Raw genomic sequence first — 12,892 nt, forward strand, 5'->3', positions numbered from 1 at the left:
GAGCTTTTTTTTAATATTTGTTACTTTTTTTTATGTCTCTTGTTTGCACTATCCACTATGCTGCTGTAATCCTGTAAATGTCCCCACTGCGGGACCAATAAAGGATTATCTTATCTTATCTTATAGCCAACAGACCATCGACGTGTAAAGTGAGTTTGCTGACACACTACATAATCAATGTACGGAAGTCATAAACAGGCATGATAAAAATACGTTTTAATATCATTATCTTGACAATAAAAGTTGATTATGTCGAGATAACAAGCTTTGTTATCTCAAGATAACAAGATAATTTATTATCAGAATAAAACAAAAGGTTGTTTCCTCTCATTACTTAAAATGTTTGGGTCAAATCATCCAGAGCATAAGACCTCGTTTGCAACAATTTCATCTGTAAAGTAATTAGTAACTAAAGCTAAATATAGTGAAGTACAAAGTTAAATATTTCCCTCTGATATGTGGTGGAGTAGAAGTATAAAGCGGCATGAGAAGTGTGAGAGAAATTACACACACACACAATCATGTTTGAATACCTATACTGTACTGAGGGGCCTCTGAGAGAAGTGGTCTCGTATCAGTGAAGCTACAAAAGGATCAAACCCTGGCCTGTTGGAGAACAGAGGGTTTGTTAGTTATTAATAAGAATAAGATAAGAAGCAGCCTTAACCAAGGGGAGTATGAGCAAATAAAGGTGCATGAGGTGGGACCATCCCAAAAGTAATAGCAAACCTTTCACTTGTGGCAATCTCGATTTCGACAAGTCCAATCTGATGGGATGTGCAAAAACCATGTGAGAGAAACATGATGACACCTGTAAACAGCTGCTTTTGTGGGTAAAGAAATTAGAATTTCCTGAGAATGGTTTTAGTTTTTAGGCGTTTTAAATACCTTTTGCTGCCGACCCCGTCTACAGCAGTGCTTTGCTTTGCAGTTATTGGCACTTCTGCATTGGCTTCAACGTCAAAACTGTTTCTTCTAAACATTCTTTTGATAATGTTACTTCATTTTTTTTTGTTTTAAACTCAAAGTATGGCCAAATCTTACACGATGCACCTTTAAGATCAAAATGATCTGTTTGAATGTGAGACAGTTGAACTACGGCAGGATGAGGAAATGAACTGTTAAAGTTTAACTTTATGTCCCCTAAGTAAAGACAACAGTATGTTCTGCAGTGTCACCAGAGTGAAGGAAATAAGACCCGTCATGTTCATGTTTTTCAGTTGTTTACTGTCTTTAACATAAATAGATCATTTATTATTTTAAGGACCCAGAGACATCGTATGCACAGAATACCTTCACAGTACATGTTGTAAGAGTATGATTGTATACAGATACAATACAAAATGATGGCATATAAAACATCTCAAGACAACTTATATCTATTTACATCTCAACAATATCTTACATGTTATTTCTTTAAAGCATTTATAGAGTTCAAGGCTACATAAGAAGGCACAGAGGGCAGTGATGACATGTTTTGATGCACGTACAAAAAAAATGACTTTTAAGTTTTTGTTCCAGAGTTGTGGTTTGATTGATTACTGACTGATTACTATTTGTCTAAAGTCTAAACTGTTTCACACACATTGGCACCATAGTAAACGAGTGTGGACTGATCGCTCTCACCAACACCTTCTGCTTTGTGGTTAACACTCTGTGCAAAGCTTCTTTCCCCTTTTAGGGAAATAAACATTAAACATCTCTCAGCTGGGGGTGAAATCCCTGAAAGGTTTCGGTCCCACCGTCCCCAGCTTCTCTTCACGCAGTCAGACCTACATGACTACGATTCTGATTTCCCCCACAATGTCCCCCAAAATCCCCCCCTTTAGTTCCTGACTGACCCTCAGGCTGTAGTGCTGCATGACTATGACTCAAAACGGTGAAGATTAAAGCTTTGACTAATGTATTAACGAGCTGATTGCTGGGCGTTTTCTTTGACATTCTTTGCAGGTTACTTATTCACGTTTATCAAGATGTTTAGTGAGGTTCTAGTTCTGAGGTCGAGCACTCTTCTCCCCATTTTAACCCCAATAAATGCTCGTCAGAGTTGAACCTAACAAACGCCACTAACATCTCTGAAGACATTACACACACTATTTTACTGCTTATTTGTTTTCCTTGAACATAAGAAAGCAGAGATAAGTAGCCCACTAGTGTATTAATAATAATAATAATAATAATAATAATAATAATAGTATTTGTATAGCATGCTTAAGCACAAAGAGCCTTTAATATTCCCAGATTTACAGAATAAAAATGTAAAAGAAAAATCAGAAACCAATGGAAGCCCCACCCTGTAGGACATCCCCAAATTAAGAACATGTCAGCACATATATCGAGCAGCACTGAGCCCATACAGAAAAGAAGAAGGTGCAAGGTGCTCTTTCAGATCAAGAAAGGAGAGCCTGTGGTTCGCATGATCCACATTTATTATTGAAAGTGTGTCATGCAGTGTGGGACTTGCTCTGCCTTTGGTTCCGGTCTTCACTTCGTCTCAAACACAGTTTTGGTCTCGATACAGATACACTCTGACCTGGTTTAGGTGGTTTTGACTACAACACTGGCTTACAACACTTAAGCATGCGACAGGACGGAGCTAACCGCCAGAGACACAAGGGAAAGATTTTGTGGTTTAGCGTCAAGCACATTTTCCGTGTGGTCCTAAAAATAACTGTACTTTGAGGAATCTTAACATGTTGGAAGTCGGCGTGTGTAGAGTGTGTGTAATGTCAGATAACTGCATCACGCTTCATTACACTTTTGCTATCAGCAAGTTGATTGATTTTCCGACTTCCCGGCATCTCTGGAATGTAAAGTAAGTCACATATCCGTCTCTCTCGGTGGTCCACCTCCAAATAAGGCACAAAGACCACGACGACATTCAGGAGATTAACTAAAGGCAGCAAGTCGACCGTTATAAAGAAAGAGGAACTGCTAGTCAGTCGATTAACGGCCTCTTCCTGAAGGCAAAGCGTTGGTCAGTGTCTGCTTCCCCGCCCCATTTTAATTGTCATAGTTCACAGACATAAACATGGTGACTAGTCCTTCCAGTTAGTTATAACGGGGAGAGTTCACCACTTTCGTGAGGCTGCAGTTTCATAAGGAATGAGGTGAAGACAATCTGTGTTGCTGCTCTGAGCTGCTCCGGTAACGGAGACCCGACACCGCTGGCTTCAGTTGTGGTTTGATTTACGTTTGCGATCGTCATACAAAAGAGCCTGTTGGGGAAACAAAAAAGAAAAGTAGGACACGACGAAAGAAAGAAAAGTGATGCCGAGTGCAAATCATAGCTGATGATGAGGGGAAGAGGTGATTAGGCCACAACGTTCAATCACGTTATCAAGTCTTTCATCTGTCAGAAAGCTGTAGGAGCTGCCAAATGTAGTTTGTATTGTCGTCTGTAAGATCATTGCCCAGCTGATGGCTTTGTGTCTCCAGGTGTTGTTAGGGGAGGGCGGACAGTTTGGTTTATATTGTGTCTCCAGTTTGTTTAAGTTATTGAGGTGGATTATATCATTATTTTACGTTCTGGTTACCTGTTGGCAGGACAGTCTACCTGACAGTACAGTGTTGTGTTATACACGTGCGTCTCTCTCTCAGTGTTGTGTTATAGACGCGTGTCTCTCTCGTGTTATAGACGTGTGTCTCTCGCTCAGTGTTGTGTTATCACCTTGCTCTCCAGCACTCGGCTGTGGTTCGAGCTGCTGAGCTCCTCCAGAGTCTCTGCTGAAGGTCCGTTGAGGGTTTCAGGCAGCAGGAGGCCGAGGCAGCCTGCAGACAGACCGCTCAGACAGAACACAGTGAAAGGCATGGAGGTGTGTAGAGCCCGCTGCAACACACACACACACACACACACACACACACACACACACACACACACACACACACACACACACACACACACACACACACACACACACACACACACACACACACACAATGACATCAGAAAAATAAAGTCTTTCTGTGTCTCCTGAGGAAAGAGTTAATACAAATGTTCTGTACAATAACTTATAACTCAAGATTTATTTTGTAAATCCACTAAAATGTATTAAAATAACAAATGACTGTTTATGAGTTTTAATTATGTAACTAAATATCAAACTGGACATGTGGTTTAGTTGCTTAGCCTTGTTGAAGTCACCTAAACCACCACTAGGTGTCACTATATCTTCAGGTTAAAGTTACACCTGCTGCTCACATCATGGGTTACCCGAGTTTAAATCTAATAATCTAATATATTTCACCCTGTGTGTTACAAAGTCAATGTTATAACTCTGTATCTCGCTATTGTTTTGATTGTGAAACCCAAAGCGAAAGACAATTACATAATGTGCATTTATCCAGAAAGAGGAAGTACAACTGCATGAATAAAACTGCCCTTACCATGGAAGGAACAAACGGAGCGAGGATTCCTCCAACTCTGCACGACATGGAGCAAACTCCCAAACCAGCATTTCTGAAACAAAAAACAAATCATTAAATGTGATGTCTGTGAATAACTCAACATGCAGTCTGTACTGTTAGCTCACCTGATAACTGTTGGGTAGAGTTCAGAGGTGTAGACGTAGGCGATGTTGAACGCTGCACTCACCAACAGTTTTCCCAGAAGCGCAAACGACGTAACGCTCAGCAAGGTCCCTGCAGACACAAACGAATCACTGTTAGCATCGTTAGCTGCTAGCCACCGGTTGAGAGGCGATGCAAATCCTTCCAATCGTGTATACACCACCTTCAATCTAATGTTATATTCAATCCTGTCACTCAAGACAAGAGCATTACCTCAAAACATTTTGAAGTCTTTTTAAATATTCAGGACCTGTTGCGTCTGTTTCCTCACACATTTAAGATCAGTTGCGTTCAGAAGTGTGTTCCTCTGTATAAGTGGGCGTCACCCTCTCACCTGTGTTTTCGGGGATGAACATGGTGCAGAAGCAGGAAGTGCCGGCCAGACACAGGAAACTGGCCATGCTTTTCCTCCTCCCAGCCCTGAAAGACAAGACACACAATGACTCATCGGTGGACGCTTTAACCAGGACACACATTATGTACCTCGAGCTTTCAACAACGTCTTAAGTCAAACAGAGAGACACCGTTGACAAAAAGTAGTCGAACTGAACACAGCTGATGGAAATATCTGCATGTACAAATCAGCAATTTAAGTAGAAGAAGAAGTTAATAATTAACAGACATGAAGTCTAATGCTGGTTAAATGAAGCAGGAAGTAGTTTTTCATTAGCTAATACACAGATTCTGATATTGCAACACTTCATGTTAAAACATTAACCCTGTGGTGGATTTGGGCAAAGAACACAGTGACTACAGGGTCACAAAACAACAAATACTGTTCATAAATCAACGTCTCCAGACGGGAAGATCGAACGTTGAGCTGTGTAAAAGGTGTTACATTGTGTGTTATTGTGTGTGTGTTTGTCTCACCAGTTTTTGTTGATGAAGTACATGCAGAGCGGGTAGGCGGGCAGCTCCACCAGGCCGTACATGGCTACGTTGACATAACGGCTCCCAGACGTGTTACCGGCTCCCAGAGTCAGACCGTAGTACACTAGACTGCATGCATACCTGCAACACACACACACACACACACACACCATAAGTTGCTATGATAATGAAAACAAACAAACGGTTTAAACGGTGACTAAAAGCTGCATCTGTTTTTGGTTATGAGTTAGACTCTCCTTGACATTTCTCTTGTTTTGTGTTTCACATCTTGCACCATCAGTTCCTGCAGGGCAGCTTGTTTACTGTGCAACAGAAAACTAATATATATATATAACCAGTTAAACCTGATCTACTCTAAAACAAGAAGCAGTTTTTCTCGTCTATAATGCAGAGTGAACAGGAGTTTGATTATTTAGCATCCGGGATAAAGTAAGTTTTTAAGTTGTGAACATGTAGAGATGTGTGTGTGCAGTAGTATATACACAACATAATCTTTTAAGTGGTAAACATGTCAGTTCCTCCTCACAGTATCTTTATTTCTAATCACTACAGAAGAAACCACAGTGGTTTTACAGCATGATGCATTCCCAGACTACTGAAATATTTCATCATCTTATAAGCAAACATTCTGCTTATTCCTACAGTTGATATCAGCGGCGTGTTAACCTCAGACAGACCGGAGGATGGAATGTGCAACATTTTTGGAATTCAATTTATCACAAAACAAATTCTGAATGTCTGGACTAAGACAAGCTCAATTTTCTAAATATTGTTATGCTTGTATGGGCAGAAAGAAGCATCTGAGCCTGTGGTAGGAGCAGGAATTGAACCAGCAGCATAAGTCAAGTTTTAACAGCCTTGGGCTCGTTTTGTTCTTCTTCTGTGGTGCTACACTCACCAGACATACATGAGCACCATCGTCCTCAGACGGAGGACTGGATGGAGCACCAGCTGCAGGACACCCGCTCGCCTGCTGCCATCACCGGCATTAGCTGCACCGACACGCTTCAACGTCAGGTGTTTGACAGCGTTGCCGTTCCTCAGCGCTATGTAGCGCAGGACCTGTAAAGACGAGATGAACAATGTTTCACAATTCACGAGTTTCAGATCGTCATTGCATGATAATGTAAGATGCTGTATCCTGTCAGATCTCTCAGCCACTTCTAATTCCGATCATTTCTAGAGCTCATGACGTTTTCCACTGAAGTCGAGGAAAAGAAGTGACCCCAATATGTGTTGTTCTCAAAACCTTGGGGTTTAAATCTACGACAAGCCTCAGCACTCAACTGTAACCAGACATTGCGATTGCATAAATGTATTTTACCTCTTCAGCTTGCTCCGTCTGACCCTGAGAATACAGCCAGCGAGGAGACTCTGGAAGAGTTCTGGAGGAAAGGAGGCAAGGAGAGATTATTGTATTGGCACGAATATGATTTTCTGGATATAGCGTTTAAAAGAGTGGGGGCTTTATCATATTTACATATTCAAAACAACAGATTCCTTTTCCAAAAACACGTGTTAGAAACGTGGAGGTCGTCTTATAATCGGCCAGTACTCGTAACGTTACTACGATGCTAACAAATAGATTACTCTTAAGGTTTTAGCTTCTTCTGAATACTAAAATGCACTGGAGCAAAGTATACAAGTGTGTTTATGTTTTTATCTCCTGAGCTACAAAACATGCATTCTTTATATCTTAATTTAGTGACTATATTGTGATTTGTAAAAAATAAAATAGGCTCATAGATGCACACAAAAGGAAATTGGTTAGTTTGACAAATTGAATGTATTCTGCTTGAGTTGCATTTTATTTACATTCTTAAAAATTCCTGTATTGCCGTGAAACTGGTGCTGATCGAACATTACACGATATCTATCCAATCCATTTGTGTGTTTTAGGATCCTCTCCTGCTTCTAATTGTTCTGGTTTAATGTGTGGACTCATGTCTCTGAGGTTCGTACTCACACGGACATCAGGAAGAACAGGACGCCAGACGAGTTGGCCACTATGGCCAGGGTCCTCCACGGCCGGACAAAGTAGCCCAGAGCTCCAAACAGCGCGATGCCGACTGCAAAACTTATGCTTGTCAACGTCCCTGAAGACAGAAATACATTTTAAAAAATCAATTCAATAGCTTAGGAACTGCAGGGTCATTTAGAGGCCTTATAATGGAAATAAAAAACACAGGTTTGGTCCCTGAACATTCAGTGTTTTACCTGAAAAATATCCCAAAAAAAAGGATCAACTAATTTGGCAGCAGGTACAAACCAACACATCATATAGAGTGATGTATGACGGGATTGTTTTGGCGTTTCCGTACCGGTCATGGCCCAGTGGGACTTGCCCACGTACTCCTGAGTGAGAACGAAGCAGACGAGGCCGATGCCGCCGTTCATCAGCCCCACGAGGAGACGAGACACGGCGAAGACCTCATAGCTGGGAGCGAAGGCGGTCACATACCCGAAGATCACCTCAAAAAACAGACCTGGGAGGCAGAGAAAGAGATGAGGAGGAGGAAGAGGGGCAGCGTAGAGTTGTATCTTTTTGGATGCTGAAACTTTCAAACTGCCCACAGAGGCACAAAAAGGCATCCGTGAGTTTGTATTAGAATAACTTACATTGTTGTATACCAACTCTCTCTCTTTCTCTTTGCAGGTTCTAATCCCACAGTAAACTAACACGTTCTACCCAGCAGTGATTATCTGATGAAAAGAAATGTGTCCTAACGTGTTCTCCACAGCAAATGTATAATACTATAATTAGAGATGCACCAAGCCAACTTTATCTCTCACGATACCTCACAGAGAGTATCTGGGATCATGGGAAAATGTAATTATTATAATGACAAAAATACTGTATTCAATATCCAAGATGCTTTATAAACGTTGTATATTATGTAAGAGGTTGTGAAAAACAAATAATGTGTTGATCGCTGAATTTGTGGTTTGTTTTTAAACAGCTGTGAAATTGAAAAGTGCATTTCCCAGTTTTTCCAGGCCATCATTGTTGGCAAATCAGTAAAATCTGTTCAACTTCAAATGGGACTAAACCTTTTCTACCTACTTCTTTTAAATTTGGTGCAAACTCAAATGTCCACTGACAACTGGACAACACAAATCTGTCTGATCCTGGCCTGAGATTGTCCTCACCCGTCAAGTAAACAGGTCTCCTTCCGATCCTGTCGGAGAGCGGCCCGAACACGACGTTCCCGACCAGAAGCCCGGCGAAAAACAGCGATCCGGCTAGACTGACCTTATAGGCCTGCTGCCTGATGAGAAACCACTGGGGAACACAGAGAAGAGTCGGAAAAGCAGACATGCCGAATCAGCGGCGTTGGTTGAGCCAAAGTGATGACGCGTATGAACTCTAGCTCCCTCACCTCTGTCACGATGGAGTCAATGTCCTCTGTAAAGGTGACGCGTTGGTGGAGCTCCTGCTGGCTGGATGGGACCCCGTCCTGCGGCTCGATGTGGTACTCTGGAGTATATCCAATCAGTACGATCAGCATGGACTGACAGGCCATGTACACCTGAAACACACAGATCACTACGGTACCGACCTGAGAACGTTGTGTGTTCCTTAATGCATTTAGAAAATGATTATACTTCCTAAAGTAAAATAACCGTTTAAAAAGCCTCTTTGATCAGTTGGAAAATGCATCGTCACAAAGCTGAAAACAGGTTTTTCTGAGCTCATGAAAAGTTTGACTTTTTACAGATGTGTGGTTCTCACAGGACAGCAACGCCCAAAAACATTTTATGATCTTGCAGAATATGAAGCACGTTTGTGGATCGATCTACTCAACAGTATATAATACTATTAACACAACCTACATATATTCAGCAGTAAAATGCAACATAAAGCAGCAGTACATTTATATTATTCCACAAATATCATATTTAATAGTACAATGACTGCATTTGTCTGATAATAATTTACTTACATACTTTTACTCATATGTTTTGAATACAGGACTTTTACTTGTAGAGAAGTATTGTATTGTATATTATTACCATTATTTAAGTAAAATGATCTAAATACTTGTTCCATCAATGGCCTTTTAATCAGGATTTAGACCAAGTTATGACATCAACACACTACGCAGCGGTTTCATACGAGTTGGCAGCTCCTTTAGTCTTCACTGCATCATTAACTGACTGATCTTAAATCAATACCAGACTCACATCGTGTGGCAACTTCTGGGATTTAAGTTTGGTGAGCAAGCTAACTAGCTAACTAGCTAGCTAGGAGGGCTAACTTTAACCATGACGCATGATGCCAATATGTGCCATCAAATTTGATATAAGTGACATTACATATGACATACCATGGGGGGGACATTTACTTAAAATAGTTTGGAATATGTGGGTGTGTGAATGACGTAGCTACTAGCTATTTCCTTTCAATAGCCCAAATGTAAACAACTCCGACATTTGCAGTGCGTGTCAACGTAGGTATCCAGGGTTTGTAGATTGCACTTGCTGCACTCGTAGCTATAGCTACATTGTAAACATTTGGCGACAGCTCTAACGTTATGTTTAACCGCCAACACGTGTTATTGTGTTGGTCCACAGCAACGTTATAGCCCGTAAGAGCCACGTCGCGCTACTAGCTGTGACAACCCGGACGTTTACCGCGGTTGTTGTTTTCTCATATAGACAAAATATGTTTTTTCAATTCACTAACCTGTGTCAGGACAAGGACAGCCACAGCCCGCTTCTGGTAGGGTCCAAACTCACCGACAACTTGAAGAGCTTGTTCTAAATCCATCCCCGGTACGGCGGACAGACGGCGGCTCTCTGGTTTAACGTTACGAGCATCACCGCACAGAGAGGAGGGAGACGAGAGTGTGATCCCCTGTTCACTTCCGGGTTTGCTTATTTCCTGCGTTCACGTGCTACTCATGTGAAATAACGACAAATACAGTGTTAGCAAAGTCACAAATGTATTGTCTAGGCACTTTATATAAACAATTCATATGCAAATAAAATCAAAATAGTGGCTCCTCTTCCCCAAACTAAACACACAAAAATATACACTGAAATAAATGAACAAAAATAACAGTAAAAGCCAAACAATATTACATAAAATGACTAAATTGATCCATAAGATTAATGGCATACATATATGCTTCGACATTAACTCTGCATTTTTTGTTCACTTTATTTTCTTATAAAAGCATGTGTAATATATGTTTACACAATGTACATTCAATATTCTTCTTCTTCAATTGTTAATTAAAGCAGACAAGTAATACTGACAGCGTTCCTAAGGTGTATTAAGACAAGCAATTATTTCAATTTTATTTTTTTCATTAACTCTGCATTTTTGTTCACTTTATTTACTTATCATAAAAGCATGTGCAATATGATATGTTTACACAAAGTACATTCAATCAATCTTCTTCTTTAACTGTTAATTAAAGCAGAAAATTAATACTGACAGCAGTTTATATAAGGTCATCTGTCTCATGACTCCATTAACACTGAAGAATCCTCCAGTTCCTCATATGTACTCGTGTCAGTCTGCCCAGTTAATGGTGATACTACTCAAAGAATAACAGACGAGTCAATATAAACATCTTCTGTTAAATTAAAAAAGAAAATATAAAATTAATTAATTAATTCAATATATATATATTTAATTTATTTAAATATAGGTATATATTCTCTTTTTATATGTAGCCTATATATTTAAAAGTTCAAAAAATTATCATATTTTCATGCTGTTCTCCAATCAACATTATTGTTTTGGCAAGAAAAGTATGAAAATACTTAAAATGCAAGTAACAGTGGATGATGCACACAGCTGGAAGCTGAAACCACACAAACATGTTCATGTGTTCTGTAGCAAACAGAACTCTGAGGACAGTTGATCCTGTTTCTGTGAGACAACAGCTCCACAACTTTATGCAGGTTGATCGCCGTTAAGTGGAAGTCCCTCAGGCTGATTTGTTGGTTTATCTGCAGGAGCAGTAGGCCTACTGGTGGTGCCTTCGATTTTTGAAGGGGCCTATCTTAAATTTCCACATTAACCCCACAACCGCACCCTCAAAGGCTAGAACAGCGAGCATACCGAGAACAAACCCCTCTTCGAATGGCTCCATCTCGTCGTCCCGGTAGAGCGGATTGTTAAAGGTCTCACTAACTTTCTCACTGAGTGGGTTAGTCATCCGGCAGGTGATGAACTCATCGTGTCTATTCTTAGTGTCGGTGATGTTAATGTTCTTTCCCAACAGCTCCCGGTCTCCTATATTCCACCTGTATGTGACTGGTTCTGCGCCTGTAGTGTCTCCATCACAGCTCACAATACACACCTCTGAAGAAGCTGCACACGTCAATGGTGTTATCACTACCACAGGCTGGGGGACGCTCTTGAGCCATGTAGCTGTGTAGTTCACACTCTGGACGTTGTTGTTGATCTCCACTGAATACACACCCGTGTCATTTTTAGACATGTTGTTGACGACCAGCGTTCCATTCTCCGTGTCCAGGGTTGAGCGGCCATTAAACGAGCGGGAAAACTCCACAGGAACCTTGTCCTTGATCCACTCAGCCAGCAGGTCACCTCTGGACTTCCACACAATGGTTTTAATGGGGTCAGGATAAGAAGGACTCAAGTCCAGAGTGATGCTGCCGCCTTTTGTGAAGTACTTGTCTTCGGTTACAGCGAGGCTCAGCGCCGCTAACAGCACACAAAACCCGGTCAGCTTCTCCATCGTCAGCGGATCAGTAATACACAACTGGAGGAACGTCGATCTTCATGTCAGCCCCCAAAAACACGTTATCTTTCTTTTCTGGTCGCCACACTTCGATAGAGCGTCGACACCCTTGCTGTCTTGTTTCTGGAAATGCAACGAAAAGAACGAGGACCAGCTCCTCCTCTCATATATGTCCTGTGTGTGCGCGATTTTAATTTAATTTAATACAACAAGTACTCGTATTTATTGTAAGCAGAAGTAATGTTGCCATGTAAACATTCTCAATTTCAAGCCTCTCTTTCATTGTGTATCACTGCTACCATTATTTAAGTGAGGGATCTGAATACTTGTTCCATTAATGGCCTTTTAATCAGGATCTAACCCTTTTTTCTGATAATAATTTACTTACATACATTTACTAAAGTAATGTTTTGAATGCAGGACTTTTACTTGTAGAGAAGTGTTTAATTGTGTATTACTGCTGCCATTATTTAAGTACAGGATCTGAATACATCAATGGCCTTTTATCAGGATTTAGACCGATTTAGGACATCAAAACACTTTGTAGCGGTTTCATATGAGTTGGCAGATGAGAGTATGATCTGGGTTCACTTCCGGCTTCACTTCATTTCCTGTGTTCACGTGCTACTCATGTGAAATAACGAGAAATAGTGTGTAGCAGTCACATCATTTATTGTCTCAGCACTTTATATAAACAATTCATATGCAAA

The 12,892-nt window shown here is 40.8% G+C and overlaps 2 protein-coding genes across 2 annotated transcripts; both read right to left on the minus strand.

The window, feature by feature from the left end:
- Nucleotides 1-1,213: 1,213 nt before the first annotated feature.
- Nucleotides 1,214-10,281, minus strand: slc22a15 (solute carrier family 22 member 15). Its single transcript, XM_079168991.1, has 13 exons — nucleotides 10,148-10,281; nucleotides 8,841-8,990; nucleotides 8,611-8,743; nucleotides 7,782-7,946; nucleotides 7,427-7,556; nucleotides 6,785-6,845; nucleotides 6,359-6,522; nucleotides 5,440-5,580; nucleotides 4,904-4,989; nucleotides 4,533-4,641; nucleotides 4,387-4,459; nucleotides 3,671-3,829; nucleotides 1,214-3,218 (listed from the first exon to the last, which is right to left on the minus strand). Exons 1-13 carry the CDS (start codon nucleotides 10,229-10,231, stop codon nucleotides 3,174-3,176), a joined length of 1,500 nt encoding a protein of 499 aa, XP_079025117.1. The 5' UTR covers nucleotides 10,232-10,281; the 3' UTR covers nucleotides 1,214-3,173.
- A 1,160-nt stretch (nucleotides 10,282-11,441) lies between these two features.
- LOC306702717 (CD48 antigen-like) lies at nucleotides 11,442-12,179 on the minus strand (the record flags this gene model as incomplete). Its single annotated transcript, XM_079168371.1, has 1 exon — nucleotides 11,442-12,179. The coding sequence occupies one exon, from the start codon at nucleotides 12,177-12,179 to the stop codon at nucleotides 11,442-11,444; it is 738 nt and encodes a 245-aa protein (XP_079024497.1).
- Nucleotides 12,180-12,892: the final 713 nt, after the last annotated feature.

Source organism: Pholis gunnellus (genome assembly GCF_910591455.1).
Source record: "Pholis gunnellus genome assembly, chromosome: 11".
NCBI classification, from domain to species: Eukaryota; Metazoa; Chordata; class Actinopteri; order Perciformes; family Pholidae; genus Pholis; species Pholis gunnellus.